A 24,207-nucleotide genomic window follows, 5' to 3' on the forward strand; every position below is an offset into this window, starting at 1 on the left:
AGGCATCATTATGCTCGCAGTGCTTTGTTTTCTCAGCCGATGATGATGGAGCTTCTACTGCTTTAACGCAATCCAGGCCTGGCTTTTGGCACGAATGTCAAACTTTAGTCGCACACATGGCACAGCCAGCGGTGAAGGTGGCACAATGCAACTTTTCGGAGACAGACTCGCAAGATTTAGGCTAATTGGTCTTACGTCTGAATTGGAACAGTTCCATTGTGAGGCAGGGAAAATAAGGGGCTTGTTCGTAGTAGGTAAGTGCGATTTTGACTTTTGAAGTTTTCTTTTGTTAAAATAATTGTAATACAATGTATAATAACAAATTCGTAGTTGTAATTAAAAATGTGAATCGATAAATCTACTGCGCCGATCCTAATCGCTCTCACCTGGTAAAAACTGTTGCATAACCAACAATATCAATGTTAGCAATGCAATTCAACTGCATTCATGCACGGAGCGGACCACTCTGCGAAGTCTTGAACCTGATCAGCTCCAACACCTTAGTTAGTTATACTATACTTTCTACGCCATCGTACCAGTTTATCACGAGCCTGTCATGGCAAAAGTGGAACCTATACGCGCAGAAGTACCATCCTAACCACTTTATTAGTGTGACCACCGCAATCATGTGACGATTTGTATGCACCTAATGAGACCCTGTTGGACAAGATTTATATCTCGGACCAACACCACCGCGCACATATCGATTAACAGCGATGATCGCTCAAGAAAAGACTCGTGACCGGACTACCGTTACCGAGAGATGTCACCAACGGAAGCGCAGCTTGAAAGTGATCGTTTAGAATCTGCCGGAAATCGGTGTGACAACGCTCATCAAAGTTGTTTGGTTAACTTAAATATGTTGGATGTTGAAGATTTATCGGTCAACAGGCTGATACTTAAGAGATTTATGGTACATTCACCTCCCGAAGCCAACTGCTCCACAGAAACTAGAAAGGTGCAAGTTATGCCATAATCAAGTCCAATCTACCATAAATAATCGTTCAACAGCTGACCTACAGGAAGTTTATAACGAGCCCCGAGTTGGAAACCCATGCCGTTCAATAAACCAAAAACGCTTCAAAAAGGTCAAAACGGTGTTATACACTCGTTGGGTTGTGTAAAACTTCCAACCGCATCGCGAACCACCACCAATAGACCAATTTAATTTTAATAACGAACTTTTTTACGGCACCTCTTCGACGGCCCGCTAATGGTGCACAATTGGTTAATTTGTTGCGTTATTGATATCTATAGCCCAGCTGGAATTGTTTCTTTTCTTCAATGCATCGTCGAGGTGGTCCCTTTCACTGGCGCGCGGTTCATGCTTTGGTTCATTCATCACTTGCGATCATGTCGAAACTGCCAATCATCTGTGAGCTGTTTGGTGGAGGTTTCTTCGAAAAACTGATCGAAATTTAGCTTCTTATTGCAAAACTATTTTTTCTCGATTATTAAAAAAAACAAAAAACAAAAAACAAAAAACAAAAAACAAAAAACAAAAAACAAAAAACAAAAAACAAAAAACAAAAAACAAAAAACAAAAAACAAAAAACAAAAAACAAAAAACAAAAAACAAAAAACAAAAAACAAAAAACAAAAAACAAAAAACAAAAAACAAAAAACAAAAAACAAAAAACAAAAAACAAAAAACAAAAAACACAAAAACAAAAAACAAAAAACAAAAAACAAAAAACAAAAAACAAAAAACAAAAAACACAAAAAACAAAAAACAAAAAACAAACAACAAAAAACAAAAAACAAAAAACAAAAAACAAAAAACAAAAAACAAAAAACAAAAAACAAAAAACAAAAAACAAAAAACAAAAAACAAAAAACAAAAAACAAAAAACAAAAAACAAAAAAACAAAAAACAAAAAACAAAAAACAAAAAACAAAAAACAAAAAACAAAAAACAAAAAACAAAAAACAAAAAACAAAAAACAAAAAACAAAAAACAAAAAACAAAAAACAAAAAACAAAAAACAAAAAACAAAAAACAAAAAACAAAAAACAAAAAACAAAAAACAAAAAACAAAAAACAAAAAACAAAAAACAAAAAACAACACAACAACACAACAACACAACAACACAACAACACAACAACACAACAACACAACAACACAACAACACAACAACACAACAACACAACAACACAACAACACAACAACACAACAACACAACAACACAACAACACAACAACACAACAACACAACAACACAACAACACAACAACACAACAACACAACAACACAACAACACAACAACACAACAACACAACAACACAACAACACAACAACACAACAACACAACAACACAACAACACAACAACACAACAACACAACAACACAACAACACAACAACACAACAACACAACAACACAACAACACAACAACACAACAACACAACAACACAACAACACAACAACACAACAACACAACAACACAACAACACAACAACACAACAACACAACAACACAACAACACAACAACACAACAACACAACAACACAACAACACAACAACACAACAACACAACAACACAACAACAAAACAAAAACCGAGTGACAAAAAAACGGCCAAGAAGCGGACCGAAGCCGAGGATATGAGAGCAGAGGTTTCTAACATGATTTCCAACTACGTGAACTACCAACACCAACAACACCCAAAAGAAAACAACTGGATCCAACAGGACATCATGCGTAGTAAACACTTCTTGAGAGAGAACGATCAGCTGTACGTGACAAGGGCAGACAAAGGGAATAAGGTGGTTGTCATCGGAGCAGAAGAGTATCGACGTAAGATGAGAGAACTTGTAAACGACACAACCACGTACAGACAGCTTGAAGGGGATCCCACTCACACCATCTTGAGTGACCTAAACACTCTTGTCAAGCAATGGTGGACAGATAAACAAATCAGTGGCCCCAAGAAACGAGAGCTGCTTCTGTTCCACTGCAACCCCCCGCGGATCTACGGCCTCCCCAAGATCCACAAACCGAACAGACCACTCCGCCCGGTCGTGTCGACGATTGGGACAGCCACGTACAAAATGGCCAAGTTCCTCGCGGGCATACTGGGTCATCTGGTGGGGAAGACCAACAGTCACGTAAGGAGCAGTTTCACCTTCGCTGAAGAGATCAGTAAGGTGGAAGTACCTGATGGTTGCGTGATGTACTCGCTGGATGTAGTCTCGTTGTACACTAACATCCCAGTGGACAAGATCTACAGGTGTATCAAGGCAAGATATGGGGAACTTGCCAGGTACACCTCTATCCCGTGGCCAAGCTTCAAAAAAGCACTAAAAATTGTACTAGAAAACGCCTTTTTCCAGTACGAAGGTAAAATTTACGGCCAAACCTTCGGCGTCCCGATGGGGTCTCCTCTCTCTTCGGTAGTCTCCGACATTGTGATGGAAAAGCTCGAACGAAAAAACATCAACAAACTGCAGCAGAAAAACATCACTCTCCATGTGTACAAACGCTACGTCGACGACTGCTTTGTGGTAGGAAGAGAAGAAGACATCACCACCGTTGTTGATACCTTCAACTCAACGTACGAAAGCCTGCAGTTTACGTTGGAGAGAGAGAAAGACGCCTCCATTAGGTTCCTCGATCTCACGTTGACCAGAGCAGGACGAAAGATCGAGAAGAAGTGGTACCCCAAACAAGAGAACGGTCGCTACCTGGACTACCTCTCGGAGAGCCCAAGGTGTCACAAACGTAACACTGCTATCGCTCTGGTTGACCGGGCACTTATGCTAACCGATCCGGACAAGCGACCAGAGAGCATACGCATAGTAAAGAACATCCTACTGACCAACAACTACCCAGCTTGGTTCATCTCGCGCACTCTCAAGGAGAGGGTGCATTTTCTGTACAACTCTCTCGAGCAGGAGAGAAAAAGGGACGAGAGAGCGAGCTCATACGCATCAGTGGCGTATATCCCCCACCTCAGCGAGAAGGTTGGGAAAGCGCTACGCAAACACGGCGTTGTTGCTGCATACAAGCCAAACAACAAGATCAAGAACACAGTTTTCAGCAAATTGAAGGATAAAATCCCCATGATGCAGCAGACAAACGTCGTGTACAGCGTACCGTGCGGAGCCTGCGCCGACAAGGTGTACATCGGACAAACCTCGCAGAAGCTTGAGAAGAGGCTGAAACAACACAAGGACGCGGTCAGAACCAACAACCCCAGCTCTGGTCTCGCCCAGCACTCTTTGGAGTTAGGACATGTTTTCGACTTCTCCCGTGCGAGCATTTTGGAGAAGGTCGAAACAGAGAGACTGAGATGTACAGCAGAGATGTTACACATCAAAATGAGGGGCAGTGGAGCAGTCAACCTGCAGAGAGAGTCGGCGTCGCTCTCGTCGTCGTACAACTGCCTGCTCAAGAAGATACGCGAGACGGAAAGAGCGACGCGGTCAGCTGTAGCAGATCAGGCGACCCAGCAGGAGGAGTAGCAGCTGGAAGGTTTAAGGTAGCTTGTGTGATTGTAGTACAAATTGTGAATAACTTTGTAATTTTTGTAACTTTGTAATATTTTTGTAATTTTGTTCTAAATAGATTCTGATGATGGCCGAAAGGAGAAAGTAGGCCGAAACGTAAAAAGAAAACGTTTAAAATAGTGTTATTATTCGCCGAAAAATATCAATTAAAACAAAAAAGTAAAAATACTCGGCGATCAAAAATAGAAAAATGAATATCCCATTGATGAAGAAAAAAGAAGAAATTTGTGAAAAATGTACCTTATAACTAAAATTGCCGCTAAGTACGGAAGTGACACAAGTTTTACTACAAAATGTCTACTAAAAAGCGCAGTGAAATTAGCGAAGATGAAGAACAAACTGAAGTTTTTGCTTAACTGTAGAAAGTGCAAGGTTGTGCCCACATGCCTGAACTACAGAATGCGAATATGGCTCTCTAGCGAGGTTTCACGACAAGAACTGAAGCAGCTCGAACGGAAGCAAAAACTTCGCTTGATCAGTGTTGTGATCAGTGACACCATGAGGCAACTGGAACACCTGAGATCGACGAAACGGTGCCTTTGTGAGAAGCTGAAAAACAACACGAAGGCAGCAGACTGGAAGGAGATTGAGGAAGTGGTGGAAGCGAAAGCTGCTAAACAATACCATTTGGCCAAAGAACGCGAGGTTAAGAAACTTGACAACTTAAAGAAGAAGAGGATCACCAGTGTACGAAGCGAGCCAACTTGGGTAGAAAACACCACTAACACCGAACTACCAGACTTCATGGAACGCACGTTGTTGCTGGGCCCAAACTACAACGTCCAAAACAACAGGAGTATTCCATACGTTCGGTTTGTTGCCGACGTCGAGAATGCGATCAGGAAGAAAACTGATTTCGTGGTTGTCATCGGAGCAGAAGAGTATCGACGTAAGATGAGAGAACTTGTAAACGACACAACCACGTACAGACAGCTTGAAGGGGATCTAACTCACACCATCTTGAGTGACCTAAACACTCTTGTCAAGCAATGGTGGACAGATAAACAAATCAGTGGCCCCAAGAAACGAGAGCTGCTTCTGTTCCACTGCAACCCCCCGCGGATCTACGGCCTCCCCAAGATCCACAAACCGAACAGACCACTCCGCCCGGTCGTGTCGACGATTGGGACAGCCACGTACAAAATGGCCAAGTTTCCTCGCGGGCATACTGGGTCATCTGGTGGGGAAGACCAACAGTCACGTAAGGAGCAGCTTCACCTTCGCTGAAGAGATCAGTAAGGTGGAAGTACCTGATGGTTGCGTGATGTACTCGCTGGATGTAGTCTCGTTGTACACTAACATCCCAGTGGACAAGATCTACAGGTGTATCAAGGCAAGATATGGGGAACTTGCCAGGTACACCTCTATCCCGTGGCCAAGCTTCAAAAAAGCACTAAAAATTGTACTAGAAAACGCCTTTTTCCAGTACGAAGGTAAAATTTACGGCCAAACCTTCGGCGTCCCGATGGGGTCTCCTCTCTCTTCGGTAGTCTCCGACATTGTGATGGAAAAGCTCGAACGAAAAAACATCAACAAACTGCAGCAGAAAAACATCACTCTCCATGTGTACAAACGCTACGTCGACGACTGCTTTGTGGTAGGAAGAGAAGAAGACATCACCACCGTTGTTGATACCTTCAACTCAACGTACGAAAGCCTGCAGTTTACGTTGGAGAGAGAGAAAGACGCCTCCATTAGGTTCCTCGATCTCACGTTGACCAGAGCAGGACGAAAGATCGAGAAGAAGTGGTACCCCAAACAAGAGAACGGTCGCTACCTGGACTACCTCTCGGAGAGCCCAAGGTGTCACAAACGTAACACTGCTATCGCTCTGGTTGACCGGGCACTTATGCTAACCGATCCGGACAAGCGACCAGAGAGCATACGCATAGTAAAGAACATCCTACTGACCAACAACTACCCAGCTTGGTTCATCTCGCGCACTCTCAAGGAGAGGGTGCATTTTCTGTACAACTCTCTCGAGCAGGAGAGAAAAAGGGACGAGAGAGCGAGCTCATACGCATCAGTGGCGTATATCCCCCACCTCAGCGAGAAGGTTGGGAAAGCGCTACGCAAACACGGCGTTGTTGCTGCATACAAGCCAAACAACAAGATCAAGAACACAGTTTTCAGCAAATTGAAGGATAAAATCCCCATGATGCAGCAGACAAACGTCGTGTACAGCGTACCGTGCGGAGCCTGCGCCGACAAGGTGTACATCGGACAAACCTCGCAGAAGCTTGAGAAGAGGCTGAAACAACACAAGGACGCGGTCAGAACCAACAACCCCAGCTCTGGTCTCGCCCAGCACTCTTTGGAGTTAGGACATGTTTTCGACTTCTCCCGTGCGAGCATTTTGGAGAAGGTCGAAACAGAGAGACTGAGATGTACAGCAGAGATGTTACACATCAAAATGAGGGGCAGTGGAGCAGTCAACCTGCAGAGAGAGTCGGCGTCGCTCTCGTCGTCGTACAACTGCCTGCTCAAGAAGATACGCGAGACGGAAAGAGCGACGCGGTCAGCTGTAGCAGATCAGGCGACCCAGCAGGAGGAGTAGCAGCTGGAAGGTTTAAGGTAGCTTGTGTGATTGTAGTACAAATTGTGAATAACTTTGTAATTTTTGTAACTTTGTAATATTTTTGTAATTTTGTTCTAAATAGATTCTGATGATGGCCGAAAGGAGAAAGTAGGCCGAAACGTAAAAAGAAAACGTTTAAAATAGTGTTATTATTCGCCGAAAAATATCAATTAAAACAAAAAAGTAATGACTTATTGTGCGCAGAACGTACGGAGAAAGGGCTCAAACAGCTTGGTTCGAATTTGCCCAAGTCCAGACTTGCGCAGTGACTAACTCTGAAGGGACGTCGTCGGCTATTGCATAACTTTTTCCAAGCATCGATTTGAGCTATTGCTGCACCACAATTTGCGGCAGATCAGAAAAAAAGCATATTGGGACCGTAAAAGCATCGCGGCATACAGAGAGTGGCACGTACGTTTCAGCATTATTGGCAAACAAAGCAGACACACTGCGGAGTACTACTGGAGATAAACGGTGCTTAAAGTATGAACATTAATCTAATTCCATGTCAGCGCGGACAATCGACTTTATGCTCGGATCGGATCTGTGTGTGAAATATCTTTTGATGTTTTATGGAACGATCGCCGATAGTCTCATTTTCAGGTTTAGTAATTATTATTTATTTCAGACTTTTAAGACATGATTGGAATAGATATTTTGTGGTTCATAAAAGTCAGCTTGTTTAAATTTAAATATAACAAGAAAATCCCTGGTTCAGTCTACACTCCCCTACAGAATCTCGAAGCTCACATTAGAGTCGCCACCGTCAACAGTGTTGAGTGCGGTGGTTACATAAATTAATAAGCAAAAGTCATGCTGGATGACAATTCATTGCACTCACTGGAAACGGTTATCCCGTCAACTCGCTACTCAACTGTCTCAACGGTTTAAATTTGATTCGGTATTTCGTGCAATGACCAGTAACCAACCGTTGGCTTGAAACGGTTCAACCTGTGGCGATGTTTGATGAAACATTATTGTACGATTATCTTGTATTGGACAAAGTATTGAAGCATTAGTATTTTCGAAATTTGAGTATAATCCAAATAGTTCAAAATTAATTAAAAACATCACATCGCCTACCCTATTGAAACTGAAGCTTAATGTTAATTAATTAAATTAATCTCTTTCTCACCTGTGATCGCCTTCACATGAGGAAGTGTTGCACCGCCGTAGACCAGTGATAGCGAAATAATTGCCTCGTTTTAGCTGTTTTGAGCATGCTTTTCATAGTGTAGTAGTGAGAAGTACATGGAGAAAAGTATTCATGAAGTTACACTCAGTTTAGTTTATACTTGCAAAATTTACTCGTGATATGCAATATTTATTTATGCAAAGTTTTTTTCGGGCAAAGTGCCTATTTAATCGTTTTAATAAATTCAAAGTATTTTCTATTGTTATTTCACCTTCATATCGAGAATCAAAAACTGAACAAATGTCTGTGTGTGTGTTTGGATGTGGATGTGTGCACCGAAATATTCTCACTCAATTATCTCAGCACTGACTGAACCGATTTGGACCGTTTTGGTCTCATTCGATTCAACTTGGGGTCCCATAAGTCCCTATTGAAAACTATAAAGTTTAGTAAAGTACTTTAAAAGTTATGCTTGAAAATCAATTTAAAGAATGTCCGGAAGATCGTAAAAAGGGTGATTTTTGTAAGGTCATGTTATACATTTTTAGAAAGGTATTTAAAAGACCTTTCCAATGAGCCCAAAATATCGAAGATCTGATAACCCTATCAAAAGTTTTGAGCACTTAAGTGCTATTTATACACTTTTTTAGGCCGGATCTCAGATATTTTCATGAAAACGTTGTCCTGATCTGGATAGGTAATCAAAAGACCTTTCCGTTGAGCCTAAAAGATTGAAGATTTGATAACCCTATCAAAAGTATATTAATGTGAGGAAGGCATCCACCTTAAGGTGGATAAATTAACGTTTTTAAAGTTGGGTGCGGGACATTTCGCCGAATGTCGTTTCGCCGACGGTCATTTCGCCGAAGGTCATTTCGCCGAATGTCGTTTCGCCGCATGGGACGTTTCGCCGAATGGGACGTTTCGCCGAATTGACAAATAATCGTAAAATAAATATATAAAATGGACACAAATTGTATTAAAATATTTTGAAAAAGTATAATGTCCCTAAAAGGTGATTTTGCAATCTTTTAAAAAAAATAATTTTTGTTTCTTAGTATGTTATTTTTATAAGTTTATGCATTATAACATGCATAAACAATCGCTTAAAAAATAATCTAGTTGAAAAAAATTGTGCGAGTTTTTGCATTCTTTCAAATATAAGCAGTTATTTAATTACAGCAAACAATTTTAAATCATTTCTGTGAGTTTTTGCATTAATTTCTGTTAGTTTTTTGCATTCTTGTTTTAATATATCATTTGAATTATTTCTGTGAGTTTTTGCGTTCTGTTAACCATGAGCAGTTCTTTTAATTTTCTGCTTATAATTTTGATAAATTTCTGTTAGTTTTTGCATTCTTTGTTTTTTAAGCATATTATTTGTATAATTTTTGTAAGTTTTTGTATTCTTTCCAACATGAGGAGTTCTTTTGATTTTCAGCATAACATTTTGGAAAAATGCCGGTAGTTTTTGCATTCTTTACTGAGCATATTTTTTAAATTATTTCTGAGAGTTTTTGCATTCTTTCAAACATGAACAGTTTTTTTTATTTTCTGCTTATAATTTTGATTATTTCTGTTTGTTTTTGCATTCTTTGTTTTTTAAGCAAATTATTTGTATAATTTTTGTGAGATTTTGCATTCTTTCAAACATGAGCAGTTCTTTTGATTTTTAGCATAACATTTTTGCATTCTTTGTATTTAAGCATATTTTTTTTATTATTTCTGTGAGTTTTTGCATTCTTTCAAACATGAGCAGTTCTTTTAATTGGCTGCTTATAATTTAGATTTATTCTGTTTGTTGTTGCATTCTTTGTTTTTCAAGCAATTTTTTGTATAATTTTTGGGAGTTTTTGCATTCTTTCAAACATGAGCAGTTTTTTTGGTTTTCAGCACAACATTTTGCTAAATTGCTGTTAGTTTTTGCATTCTATATTTTTGGCATATTTTTCAATTATTTCGGTGAGTTTATGTATATTTAGTTTTTTAAGCATATTATTTCTACAATTTTTGTTAGGTTTTGCAATCTTTCAAACATGAGAAGTTTTTTTGATTTTTAGCATAACATTTAGAAAAATTTCTGATAGTTTTTGCATTCCTCATTTTTTAAGCAAATTATTTGTATTATTTCTGTGAGTTTTTGCATTCTTTGAAACATGAGACGTTCTTTACTTTTTAAATTATTATATTATTATCTTGCCACTTCTTCTCAAGTTTGCATGAGTGAATTACAAGATGGCACTGCAGCGAACAAATAGCATAAATTGTACAAAAAAGTTAATTTTTATTCAATTCGGCGAAACGTCCATTCGGCGAAATGACTTTCGGCGAAACGTACCATTCGGCGAAACGACATTCGGCGAAATGACCGTCGGCGAAACGACATTCGGCGAAACGTACCAGATCCTTTAAAGTTAGCTTTTAAAAGATCAGAATCGTCATAATGAACGACAATTGCATCTTTGGGCTTTGAATTTGAATATTTTACATAAATAGTAATCATTTTTTTGTAACTTATATCATTCTGCATGTCTTAATTTTATTTACTAGCATTGAAGGCTGTCAGCCACTCAAAGTTATTAATCTTTATGCAAAAATTGTCTACACCTTTCATTTGAAAATATCTTTTTATTTATTTTTTAACGAAAATTGTACGTAATAGTTGTTTTTTTTTAAAGTAGCATAAGAAAAATAATATTTTGTAAAATTGGCAATGTTATCACTTCTACTCTATTGAGAAGATATTAATTTAATTTTAAATTAAACTGAGTGTTTGCGATGCATATTATGTACATGCTAAACCTGCCCCATATATGGTAGCAGCATAAACCTACAAAAATCCGTTGTACGGTGGGTAAGATCAGCCGAAAAGGGGGTGCAATAAAATTGCACCTTTGGCTGAAGAGTCCCACTTCCTGCCGGAGACGTCGGCTGGCTACGGGTGAATGGCACAAATTGACCGAAAACGCATCGAAATGAAGCATAGACAGAGAAATGGCTTGGCCACATTATGCAACGGATCTTCATCACTTACAATTCCTTTGGATTCGCACGTGCGGTTAAGATTTATGCCTGAAGGGAAACGGTTTTTGTCTAACGCTTCTTGAAGCGTTGCGTAGCGTTGTGCACGTGGAATCGTGAATGTTTAATGTGGTTTTTTCTTTACTTGAATAAGACGTAAAGCAAAACATCTTTGAGTCAATGAAAGGATCAAATACCTCTTAGAAACAAATAAAAATGGCATTTTATTATTTTGTTAAAAAAAAAGTTCTAATCTAATCTAATCTAATCAGACCCTAGCGCAGCCAATCTTTCGAAGGGATCCCGGAGAGTGCCTTAGGTTAGATGACGCCTAGCACTCTTCTTGTCATTTATTAACATTTGCAGTGCGCCATTGCATTAGAATGCATTGAAACATCACAAGCGTTAAAGCGGCCAGGCCTACTGCGTAAAGCCGTATCGCAGAGATGATTCGTAATTGGGTTGAGTTTGAGCACTGAGTGTTCGAACAACAACACAATTCTGAATCGACAGGGGAGGAAGAAGCGTGGGGACACACCACCATACGCTCCGAGATTTTGGTTGTATTCGTTGGGAGCACCATGCTAAGAAGGTTTGGTACTCCGGGACCCACTGGGATGGGACATTGTATTTCCACGAATGCCCTGGACACTATTTGCCGTGGTTATAGCGCCACAACTCGCTCTCTGTAACAGTATTCCTAATTCCAGTTCACGCTCACCAAGTCGTCATGGCCTAGTGGTTTGCATTTTTGCTTACCAATCCAAAGGACGGGGGATCGAACCCCGCCTTGAGCGACTTTGATTTTTCGTTCATATTCATCAGTTCAAATTTATGTGTTCTTAACTTTCTCGTTGGGAGCAGATGGGAATCGAACCCAGAACCATTCGCTTACAAAGCGAACACCGTAACCAGTCAGCCACGGCCGCTCCCATTTTGTTAAAAAAAATGTTCTGTTTAAAAACGTGTCGACTCTTTTACTTTTGATATCATTAACTAAATTTATCAAATTTGTAGTAAAAATTAAGCCCTCGACTTGTGCTACTTCAAAAATAACTAAGCACCGGTTGGCTGCGATTGCGATCGATCAATTCGGTAGCTGAATGCGCGTGGAACACTAAATCAAACCGCTAGTATGCGAGTCTTTTTCTTCAAACGTTCCGCCAAAATGGTCACCTTTGCGCGTGCAAACGAGGAAAAAGGAAACTGGCCCAAGCCGCATCTAATTGTATAGAGGCGCGATCAGTTTTCCTGTTAAATGGTGAAATTGGAAGTTGGCCAACTTTGAATTGGGACGCTTTTGCTTTAAAATGTTACTGTATTGGAAATACCAACTAAGCAACAAAAAATAAAAAAAAAAATATTTATATCAATTATATTATCGACAGTTACTGTTCATTACATCATTTTCTTCTTCAAGTGTCCAAATTTAATAACCGATCAAGCTTTAGTACAAACCGATAGATTTGAATCACCAATTTACTGTGGTGGACGCTTGATATTGGCGTCTGGTCATGCATGTTTGTTTACCTGTTCCACGTGTGACCGTTGCGAGCCAAGTTTTTCGACGCGGTTGGAAAAAATATGGTTAGATTGCGCAAACGTTGCCCACCAAAGCTGACCATGCGCACTGTCAAGTTCAATGCGAAAAGTATTTTTTTTAGTTACTGCATATCAAATTTTAAAAATCCATAATTATTTTTGAAATTTTGTTTGAAATAGGCAGTAGAAATTTTTTAGTTGTCTACAGTAAGGCCGTTGTAAATATTTATATTGGTCCGGAAAATCAAAGGGCAAATTTTTTTTTAAACTTGAACATTTTAATGAAAGTATTATCAATCGAAAACAACCTATAATGCTTTTTTCTTCATTGATAATAATTTTTAGCATGTCTGAGTTCGTCTAAAAATATTTTGAACTTTTATGAAATTACAATTTACAGCACCGCAAAAACTTTTTTTTCAAGCAAAAATATTTTTTTTGTCAATGCTTAGAAATTTTGGAAGCTTATGATTGCAAAACAACTGGACATGTGTATAATGCATTTTAAAACATTGTTTTCATTCAAATGTTGAAACTGTTGTTCTATCGTAGAATTGTTTTTTTTTATCTCAAATTGGCACAATGAAACCGAAACAGACAGTTTCAAGAAAGCTCAGGATGCAATTCAAAAGATCACGACGAGTCGCACAAAGACCCTTTCTGGAGTTCGAAATTCGACAAAAAGCTTGTGCGGACATGAAAGCTCAGGCGTGTTATGTTTCAATGGAAAGCTTTTAGAGGGTTGTTGAAGCTTTCTTCGGGTGGTGAGGTTTGTTGTGCTTTTGTTGCTGAGAAATTTTTATATGATTTCAGGTTTATTTTAGCTAAAAAGTTGAAGCTTTTCACGCTTTAATGTAGATTCCATTTAAATGTCTTTGTATGCCAATATTGCAAAAATGCATTTTTTTAAGTTTAAGTCTTTTCTGATCTGTGTTCCCATTTTTTCCTTTATTTATGTCCTATTTGATTTTAAATACCCAAGTGACATTTTAGGCTTTATCAAAGCTGTCACAACCGCTATAAAACCTATCAGCCAAAACCAACATTAAAACCACTTAGTCGTAACAAACTCCCCAGAACCTCGATAAACCCCACTTAAAACCCAAAAGGACCTCCGCAAAAGGTTGTTACGGCCTATTTATAAAACCAACATAGGAGTTCAAGGCTTTTCAACGAAATCCTAACAACCTCCTTAAAGACTTGATAAAACCTTTGTTAAAACTTTATTAGGAGTTAGGGAAAATTACATTTCATACGTTTACATGCGTCTTATGACGAACAGATTTAATTCTTGCAAAAAAATAAGTCTTCGTTTTGCCAAATGAAATTATGGAGATGGTTTTCATAAATCGTGATGATGACATGATAGATATTGGAGGTAATTATAATAATTTCAAACCTTATTTCTCGCAATTGATGGCTCAAATTCAGCTGCGGTTAAAAAATTATTGATGATTGTAGGAGAGATAGAGCCAAAAAAAATCAACTCGCTTCATCAAAAATCATTATTTTGTAATCATAGTTTTTAGTGTGAAAAACATGGTATTGCAAATCTTTGCAAAAAATGTTCAAATTATGTTTGAACTTCTGTGGCTATGCTAACGATGTCACAAATTCATCATAATTGTGTGTTTTCATCAAATTTATGCTTTTTCATTTTTTTTTTGCCAAGATGGCGGTCAATCTTATTCAATCAGAGCACGCGTTTAGCGCCATATTTATGCACTGCTATTTGGCCGCGATAAATGCTCTTTTAGAAGCTTATGGTTTTAAGTGAGCTGCCTAATGACTTGACAGCTACAACACCCTTGGTTTTAACAAAGCATGCGATAAAACCGTTTGGCATGGCATCGTCATCTGGTTTTCAAGCCTCTAACAAAACTTTCATAAAACCTTATTGAAAGCCAGTCGGATTTTATTTTCACCTGGTTTTATGTCCGAGGCATAAAACCTTGTTAGAACCTATTAATTAGCTCTTGCTTGTTGGTTGCGGTGAATGCCCAAATAAATCTATGAGGCAATCAAGATGCTACAATAAAACCTAAATAAAACTTGGTGGTGGCTAGTTGGTTTAAAAATGTTACTTGGGTAGGACAATAATCGTTTCAAAATGTGTAGTTTGAAATAGATAGAGAAAGTGTTCTCAACGCGTCCTTATTTTTGAAATAACATTTTTTGTAATTGTATTTTAATAGAATAAGCGTGGGGGGAGTGAGGGGGAGGGGATTCCTAGGTTCGAGTTTGTTTTTCAGTTAGTATTTCTTATAATTGTGTTTAAGCTTTTCAAAATCATATGACTTCATCCATAAAGTACGTCACGCTAAAATCAGCCAACCTTAATGTTATTCGAAAGTATCTGTTAAATAAGATAATTTTCAAGACTGTCCATGCAAACTTTGATCCAACTTGATGATTACATCCTTTAAGTATCAACATCTGAGCCGAATATGAACACATTGGGCGAATGAGACAGCTCTTTTGATTATATTATTCCTCTATATTTTAATAATTTAATTTAACAATTGATTTCAGACAGACCAGATTCACAACTGTAAATGTGTACAATTTCTAAATTTTTAGTTTTTATGCGTTCTGAAACCTAGCGATACCGTCGAAAACGAAACTATTGGCACTACGCCCCCCGGGGCATGGCCTTCCTCTAACGTGGGATTTCTGCTCCAGCGCCTCTGACGAGACAGGAGAAACCGGGACCGACGTTTTACTTCACCATCCGATAGAAGCTCAGTGGATAAGGCGGGAATCGAACCCGCGTCTCATAGCATCATCGGGATCGGCAGCCGAAGCCGCTACCCCTGCGCCACGAGATCTACCGTCATCTTGGGCGAATTGGGACAGTAATGTTAACATTGGAAGTTTGGCTTGTTTAATGCAATTTTGACAACGTTTATAAAAATGTATTTTTTCTTTGGCTGTGTATTTCAATAATATTTCCTATATTTTAAAATAAGTATACAGTAATTTTTGTAAAGTACCAGACTATGTCTCTACACATGTTTTACATTTTAAAAGATAATGGTATCATTTTAAAGTAGAAAATGTGGAAAACATCTAAAAAATTGTAAAAGTGATAATGAAATGAGGTGGTAGAATAAGCCAAATACAATAAAAAACAAACATAAACTAAAGAAGAAAACTGCAAATATAAATACTAAAAATAAATTGGACATTAGAGGGTTAACGGAATGTGAGACAACTAAACCTTGACTAAACTTAAAATAAAAACACTGTTTAACAATAAAGCTCGATAATGTCCCATGGCTTTCGGATAAATGAATGCGAACTTAATCGTGGTATTTTGTCATCAATAATCTGTTTTATTGTGAACTTTGTTTGAAAACATAAACTGTTGAAACCAATGTCATTTGCATTAAATTATTGGCGATTTATTTTCATCAACATTTAAATACGCTTTAAAGTTTCAAGAAACCTGTGAGAAAATTTTGGAAACAAATTTATAAAACCTTTAGAAAACTTGATAATTTTTAACGAGATATCTAAAGATATTAAAGTTTGGAAAATTATCTGGGGTGAATCTGGGCACATGGGGCGAATTGGGACACCGATTTTAGCAAGGTTCTTGCTCTATATTTTGATATTCTGGATTGATTTAGGTTAGAACAAATACAAATCATCAAATGAGTGCATCGATTTCCTGATTTGAAGCTTGCAAATGCTTTCAAAAACTGTTGTCCCTATTCAGACTGTAATCCCGATTCGCCCCAGTTGATGGTTTTATTTTTTAAATATCAAATTAATCAATTGTGAAAAAATAATCGTATTAAAATAATTCAAAAAAGGGTAACGATCGGTTTCAATCTGTACTCAATTAATATATTGGCAGCCAATTATAAGTTATCCTAAAGGGACCATCCATAAACCACGTGGACACCAATTGTCCACGAGGGGGAGGGGGGGTGGAGGGGGGTATGAGATTACCAACAAAGTGTACACGTGGTTTATGGATGGTCCCAAAAGTGTATACCGTCAACTGGGGCAAATTGGGATACATGGGGCGAATTGGGACAGCAGTTTTAACCATGTTAGAGCACAATATTTCGATTTTTCTGGTTGGTTCCAGATAGAACAGACTCAGACCAACAATCTGTGTACATCTATTTCCAAATTTAAAACCTTTAAGTGCTCTAAACACTACTGTCCCTATTCAGACTGTAGTCCCGATTCACCCCAGATGACGGTACTTCAATAACCTTTGGTAAAATATGAAATTTGGTCATGTATTTATTTCTTTCAAATACAAATTGATTACAAACCATACTTATTTCTAAATTTTTTTAGTATGTTAAACCCCAAGATACAAATAATAGACCAATTTTTAAACGAGCGTTCATTTTATACTCAACACTAAACCAATAAAAGCTGTAGTTTACAAAATGATGTACAAAAGGCGGTTAAACTTCAAGTCGAGATCAACACGGACCTGGTGATTGGCACCAATCAACGGCTTATCAGCTGTGCCCGGCCAAGACCAGTGTTCGTTTAGTTCAATTGGCATGTAAACACTAACCCTAACAATAATTATAACCATTTTCTTTTTCGATCAGTCTTGCCGTCATAGCGGCAAATGCTTGAACACCTCCATCTCACCTCCTCTACGAGCGTACGGCTTTCCACGAAGACGGTAGGGAAGCTCCTTGCAACTCGAAAGCTCTTCCAAATCTTGACACCGACACCGACGCCCAAGGAACACGTGTTGTTGGGGAAAATGAATGCTTTGCAAAACATTGTTTTTATTTCGCCCAGTCTATCATCGATGCCCGTTTGCAGATCAACCACCCACCAGCGCAGTACGTTGGCCAAAACATTGCTTTGATAGCTCAAGTTATGTTTTATGCTTTTTCCAACGAAATAGAAACTCTGAAGCGCGCGTGAGGTACCCGTCAAACACGCAAACATACCTGCGAAGGAATGTGCAGCACTTTTCGTGGCGATGTTGCTCTTTTTTTTAATCCAAGATTTAAAGAATAATTGCTGCTCAGCCAGGCTTGACCGATAAGCGCACTCATTTCACTTTCTTTTTGAGCCGGGCACGCGTTTTTGGGCAGATTTTTAGTCAGGCTTCCGAGCGCTGACAAAACTTCCTCACATGGTCCGGTTGGCGTTGGCGTGCAGCTTGGTGATTTGTAATTCAAATACGGATATGCCTGCCGCAGATAATGGCGGCACTTCCGAGCTATTGTCGTGAGCGAAAGAAGCTACGTATTAATATTTATGAATGGCTCACGTACAAGAGTCGTAACATTGTTACATTCGTGATTAATTGGGTGTAATTAGTTCACTTACCTTTTATAACTTGTATTGTACATTATTTCGAAGATAAAACTCTTCAAAAGAAATTGATGGAAACGCACTTATTGTTAGCAGATTTTCGATGCATAGATCCCAAACGACAACCTGCTGAAAATAAGTACGTTCCCTTACGATCGTTGTGCTACTCTTAATACTTGGAAAGTCCACTTTATTCTCCAGATTCTGTGTGTGTCGTCGAAAGCGTGTGTCGTGTTGTTAGTTTATACAACAGCTACGGTTTTTAAAATTGTCAATAAATTAAAAAGCTGTCTCGAAAGGATAGAGTTAAAATTGGTCCGAAAAAACATCTTATCTAAAATAAGGTTAATACACTAACTCTCATATACTACTAAATATGTCCTATCTACAAAGGGATGATCACTTACAGCTGATTCGGAAACCTCCGTATATTGCACAACACCTCCTAAGTCCACTAGAACTGCACGTTGCGTGACCTCCATGGCGCGACGGATGTCTCCGCCTTTCTTATCCCGGGGGCGGCGGCCGCAGATTCGTGTCCAAGCTGGTTGCCGATTTGGGCCTGTTCAGCGGTGCCGGTTTGCTGGCTGGAATCTTTCGGTTCTCCACGGGAGCGTTCTTCTTCTTCATTACCGGGCTGATAAAGTGTCCGTGCGGGTACTGCAGGAACGCTTCCGGATTGAACTCCCGGTTGGGTCGGGTCTGTGATTGATGGGAATGTTGGATCTGTTGTTGTTGCTGCTGCTGCTGTTGTTGTGATTGCTGATGATGGTGGGGCTGCTGTGGGACAACCTGTCGATTCTGCCGGATCGGTTCACCCCAGGACGCGTAGTTCATCGAAGTGCTACCGATAGTGTCCGCACCCAGAAGCGGTTTCATCTTGAAGTCCTTGATCTTTGACGGAGCCTTGATCTTGAAGTTGCTGCTGTCAAAGTTGGTGCTGTACTTGAAGTTGCTAGCCTCGGAAGGCTGATGTTGGAAGGTCGGCATATTGGACGAGAATATCTGTGCCGGACTAGCAATCGTAGGAAGCGACAGCCAGTTGGAGCCCTTTATCTTGAGGCTCGGTTCTTGCAACTTCAAAGGTTGTTGCTGCTGTTCAGCTTGCGCTTGAGCGAGACCTCCCAACATGTACCTATGGAAACAAACACGTTGAAATATGCATTCACTCTGAATCCCAACACTCAACTTACCTTAATGTATTAATGTCAATGTTGTACGGATTTGTCACCGGGATTCCGTTGATGATTTGAATCGGTGCGTCCATAGCCTCTGGCCCCAGCTTGTGATCATCGTCGTGACCCTTTCCCCCACCGAAGCTAATCGAAGCTCCCACGTTGGCCGTTCCACCCTTGATTGACGAGTACGGAGAAGACTGCTTTAGGTTTTGCGATTCCTTAACGTTCGTCAACGAGTTGATGTCGTGGTACGTCTGTTGATTGAAGTGTAATTTCGCTTTCTGAGCAGGAATCTGCACTACCGAGGGAGTCCCGAAGTTGTGGGAAGAACTCTTCAACGGTACATTCGGCTCGTAGGTCGGTCCATGCAAGTACGATTGTCCAACATCGATGGCAGACAAATCAGGTTTCACCGTAGCTTTGGGACCCTTAACCGTCAAGTCGACGCTGGCTCCCAGCTGTTCCTGAAGACTCTCAATCGCCACCTTCAAAGGTTTGCCAGCTGAGTAGGTATTCTTGGGAATTTTCATGCTTGAAGCAGTTGTTTTATACGAGCTAGAGCTGGGTACAGTCTTCATGGGTTTATACTGACTAGGATTAGTAGGAAGATTCACCTTTACTGGCGCCGGATTCAGCTGAAACTTGTGTTTCGCGTTATTTCCTTGCAACAAAGCAGCAATGTCCACCTCTTCGAACGTCTTCTGTGTCTCATCGGAATCTCGATCGTGTAAACTCGGCAGCTGTCCTGCCTCTTGCAGTTGCTTCATATACTTCATGACCGCATTCTGGACGTGTCTCATGTACTCTTGCTTGGTGATCTCCACTGGTCTTGTATTCTTCGTGTCTGGATCGACAACCCGCACGGTGGTTTCACTGCCCGAGCCATGCGAGTCCTTGTACTTGTTGTACGACGGGTGGGCAATATTCGGTGCATACTTGAACTTGTTGGTATTCGGTTTGATGTAGTGGTGCTGAACGTCGTCATCCAAATCCTCGACCGTTTCCTCGTGGTGGTAGTTGAAATGCTCGTGCGTAACCTCCGGATCTTCCTTGTTGCTTTCGCTGTAGTGGTAGTGAATTTCTTGCTTGATTGGTGGTGGCGTAGGTGGAGCTTGGGTAGTTGGTGGTGGCGGGGGTGGTCTCTTCTTATTATCTTCGATATGATACAGTACAAAGTATTGATGCTTTTTGGACGGTTCGGCACTCATGTCCATGTCGGGAACCTGTTGCTCTTGCATTTGTTGTATCTGTTGTTGCATCTGTTGCTGCTGCTGTCGCTGCTGTTGTTGTGATTGTTGCTGGTTTTGTATGTGTTGTTGTAACTGCTGCTGATTCTGTATTTGTTGCTGTTGATGTTGCTGTAACTGTGGCTGATTGTGTAGTTGCTGCATTTGCTGTAATTGGTGTTGCTGCTGAGCCAGTTTAATCATCATTTGGCCTTGGTTGTTTATTCCCGGAGGAAGGTACATGGCATTCTTCTTCGAAGCCTTACTGGGATCGTCTTGAAGGATGACTTCTCCATTGGCGAAGAAAAAGTCCTCGTCGTCGTCCGTTACCTCACCTTTCTTATCGCTTATCTGAGGAATCTCTTTCTGCTGGAAGTAATGGTCTGATGGTTCAAATCCGCCCTCCATATCAGTTTCGTCAGCTGAACGGTGAGTGTTCCGGTAAATGGTTACGGTCTTGATGGCTTTCAATGGTTGTTTCTTGTAAACGATCGGCTTACTCTTTTTGTATTCCCTCACAGGCTTTGAGTCCTTTTGCATGGATTCCGATCCAACCAGAAACTCTCCATCGCGAGTTGGCGAAGGAACGGCATCCCAGTTGTACTTCATCGCAACTTCTTCGGCTAGCTTTACGGTGTAGTTTGTGTCCAAGTATGACGTATCTCCCGGATTGAGGCGGAACTCTGGGGGATTTTTCAAAGGATCATTATCAATCTTGACTTCGGTTCCGTTAGCGAATACATAGTACGTTGTGTGCTCCGGATTGGTGTAGTATTCGGTATTGGAGTCCTCAGCTGGGGATGGCTTGAATTCAACGTTAGTCGTACGATTTTGTAGTGGCTGCAGCGGTGTTTCTTTGTGATGGATGTAAGAAATTTCGGTAGGTGATGGCTTCATGACGATCTTCGTACTTAGAGTCTTGAAAGGTTGTTCCGACGGATTGATCGTTCCGTATACCTTGGTTGACATGGTTGGCTCCGCGTACTTGGCGAATGATTTTGGTGATTCGCTCATATGGGGGAAATCAAACACATCTGGAGTGGGGGAAACGGGATACTTTGGAGAGTACGTGGTTGGTGCCATTGAAAATATCTTAGGATATTCGGACGATCCACTGAAAGTTTCCTGAGTGGACGAAGGAATGTAGTTGGAGATTGGATCGGAAGAAGGGTACGCTTTTTTGTAGCCCACTCCAGATTCCTCAAAGTCTGGCATCTTGGTGGGAATATATTTGGGGAAATTGGTTGCACTCGGCTTCTGGAAACCATGACTAACAATCGAAATTTCCGGCGTAGGATGGGGCTTGAACTTGTACGGATCGACGGTGGATTGAGCCCGATGGTAGCTTGAGCTGCCTTGAGTCGGATATGTGGTAACCTTGGCATAGCTTGGAGCTGGGGATGGATCTTCGTAATATTTAGGAGAATGAGATGGGCCCACCTTCAGGATTTCGTGATGGTGATGAACTTCTTCCTGTTGCGATGGTTTGACCACTTCAACGGAATGGATCTTTGAAGGAATTGGTCTAAAGGATTCTTCTTTTATTATGGGTTCTTTTGCGTTTAATTTGTCATCAGAGTACTCGTAGTATTGATGCTTGGATGGTTGGTGTCGATAAATTTCTTCTTTTGGAACCTCAAAACGTTTTGGTTTTTCTTCGACATAACTTCTAACATGTTGATACGGTTTGTAAGGCTCTGGTGTTGTCGTGACCTCTTTGTGAAACTTGAATTTGCTCATTTCTTCGGGTGGGTAGCTTTTTGGTGGCTGGTATCGATAGGTTTCAATGCTAGGGCTAGCTTCGTGTTCATATTTGTTTGATATCTTTGTGGATTCATAAGGTTTCTCGTAGTGGTACTTGGTGAAAGGATCATCCGATGAGGACTCCTTGTGATTTTTCGAAGGATGCCGTTCAACAGTGTGCCGAATCTTTTCTTGGAAATATGCCGGATAGTTTTCAGGTTCAGCTTTGGGATAATTTTCACGTGGTTTCATGTGCTTTGGTCTGTGGCGGATTTCTTCGGAAGAAACGTGTTTCTTGTGCTTTTTCTCGTAGTATTCTTCAGCATCATCTTGGTAGTACATTGGTGTATGCTTCGAGTGAACTTCTGTTGGTGATTTTACTTTTTGAACACTTGCAAACGAGCTGGATCCATGAGAGTCCTTCAGAGGTAGGTGTTGAAATTCTTTGAAGCTACTACCGGTATCGTGATGAGTATTGTAGCTGGTAAAGACGGGTTCAATTGGTTTGACTTTTTGGATATACAGCGAAGAAGCAGCCGTATCTTGCTGCTTGACCTGGGTGTGCTTTGGAGATTTGTGGTGGTCCTTTGGTTTCTCCTTGCGGTACGGGCTGGTAGGTTCGGCTTCGGGAAGGTCAAGGTCATTGTACGGTGTAACCGTGTTCACCGGTTGTTTGGTTGGTCGAGGTTTCATGTGCTTTGGCCGATAGTTGCCTGGAGGCTGGTGTGCTGAAGATTGTGCCGGTGCTTGTTGTGGTGGCGGCGGCGGCGTTGGAGGAGGAGCCTTCACCTGAACAGGTTTGCTGTGGTGAACTGGTGCAGCTGACGGAGGCGTTCTGCTTGGGCCGAAATGGTCGTACTTGACCGTGGTGTACTCCACGAATGAACTGGCCGGCAGCGGGGTAGACGCCTTCGCACCCGAACTTGTCTTCTTGAATTGGTCGCGAAGACGAAGTGCCTGCTGGACGAAATCCTGCGGCGTTTGGTCCTGGTCCGGTTCGTGGCCGGATGTGCGGTCGTTCGCGCCCCCTCGGTGGATGATGACCTCATCATCCGGGGAGACGTTGATTATGTACTGGGACTGTTTACCATTTTCTGAGATGGGGGTGGTTTTGGCAAAGTGTCGAAGATTGATATTGATAATATAGTTGATTAAAGAAATAGATATTTTATTACTCAATGAAAATTTCAACCGGAAACTCTATGTAAAACGATCAAGCCCAGAGAATTTCCGTAAATTTATTATACATTTACGGGAAAAATCATCTATATATTTTATATAAAATTTACACCTTTACTGCTACCATTGGGTTTGGCCCAACTCGATTTTTTAAAATTGAAATAACTTTTGGAAACTGAACATTTAAAAGAGGCAACCTTATTTTCCCTCAATAAGCATTCAGCTATCAAAATCTAAACATAAAAATATAGGAGGGTTCCTTGCAAAGGCTCAGTTGAATGGTTCTACAAATCTCTGCATTGCAAATGTAACATTCTGGAGCAGAACTGTTAAATTTTAATAAATGAAATTAAACTATAATTAAACTAAATCGGTCGAACTCAAGTACTAACACCTGGTGCGTTATGAGATACCTGTTAAAGCCATGTTTAGCTTAAAATTTTAAATATTTTTTCATCCATTTGAAAATTAAAAAAAATTAAGATCTCTAAAGACTGCTCCTTATTCTGACTGTTATCTCGATTCGCCCCCATATGATTATTTAGAAAAAAACTCAAATGAAAAAGAGCTGTGATCCATTTGCAAAATTGCAAACACAATGCAAAACGCAAAATGTCTTAGAAGTTATGAAATATGTGAATATTTGTTATTTGAATTAACCCTCTGAGCAATTCCTGCTCAAATCAGGAATTTTTCTGGTACTTTTGTACCCGACCCTCTCCGATTTCAATGAAACTTTTTATACATGTTATCCTAGACCTATATAAGCCATTTTTGTGTAAATAAAGCCA

At 40.2% G+C, this 24,207-nt stretch overlaps 3 protein-coding genes across 3 annotated transcripts; 2 read left to right on the forward strand and 1 right to left on the reverse strand.

The window, feature by feature from the left end:
• Nucleotides 1–2,623: 2,623 nt before the first annotated feature.
• Nucleotides 2,624–4,462, forward strand: LOC120415946 (uncharacterized). Its single transcript, XM_039577590.1, has one exon. It carries the CDS (start codon nt 2,624–2,626, stop codon nt 4,460–4,462), a length of 1,839 nt encoding a protein of 612 aa, XP_039433524.1.
• A 1,510-nt stretch (nt 4,463–5,972) lies between these two features.
• Nucleotides 5,973–7,064, forward strand: LOC120415945 (uncharacterized). The gene has a single exon (XM_039577589.1). The coding sequence runs from the start codon at nt 5,973–5,975 to the stop codon at nt 7,062–7,064; it is 1,092 nt and encodes a 363-aa protein (XP_039433523.1).
• An 11,221-nt stretch (nt 7,065–18,285) lies between these two features.
• Nucleotides 18,286–23,842, reverse strand: LOC128093400 (uncharacterized). The gene is made up of 3 exons (XM_052709988.1): nt 23,830–23,842; nt 19,284–23,331; nt 18,286–19,225 (listed from the first exon to the last, which is right to left on the reverse strand). Exons 1-3 carry the CDS (start codon nt 23,840–23,842, stop codon nt 18,598–18,600), a joined length of 4,689 nt encoding a protein of 1,562 aa, XP_052565948.1. The 3' UTR covers nt 18,286–18,597.
• Nucleotides 23,843–24,207: the final 365 nt, after the last annotated feature.

This window comes from Culex pipiens, chromosome 3 (assembly GCF_016801865.2).
Source record: "Culex pipiens pallens isolate TS chromosome 3, TS_CPP_V2, whole genome shotgun sequence".
Taxonomy (NCBI): domain Eukaryota; kingdom Metazoa; phylum Arthropoda; class Insecta; order Diptera; family Culicidae; genus Culex; species Culex pipiens.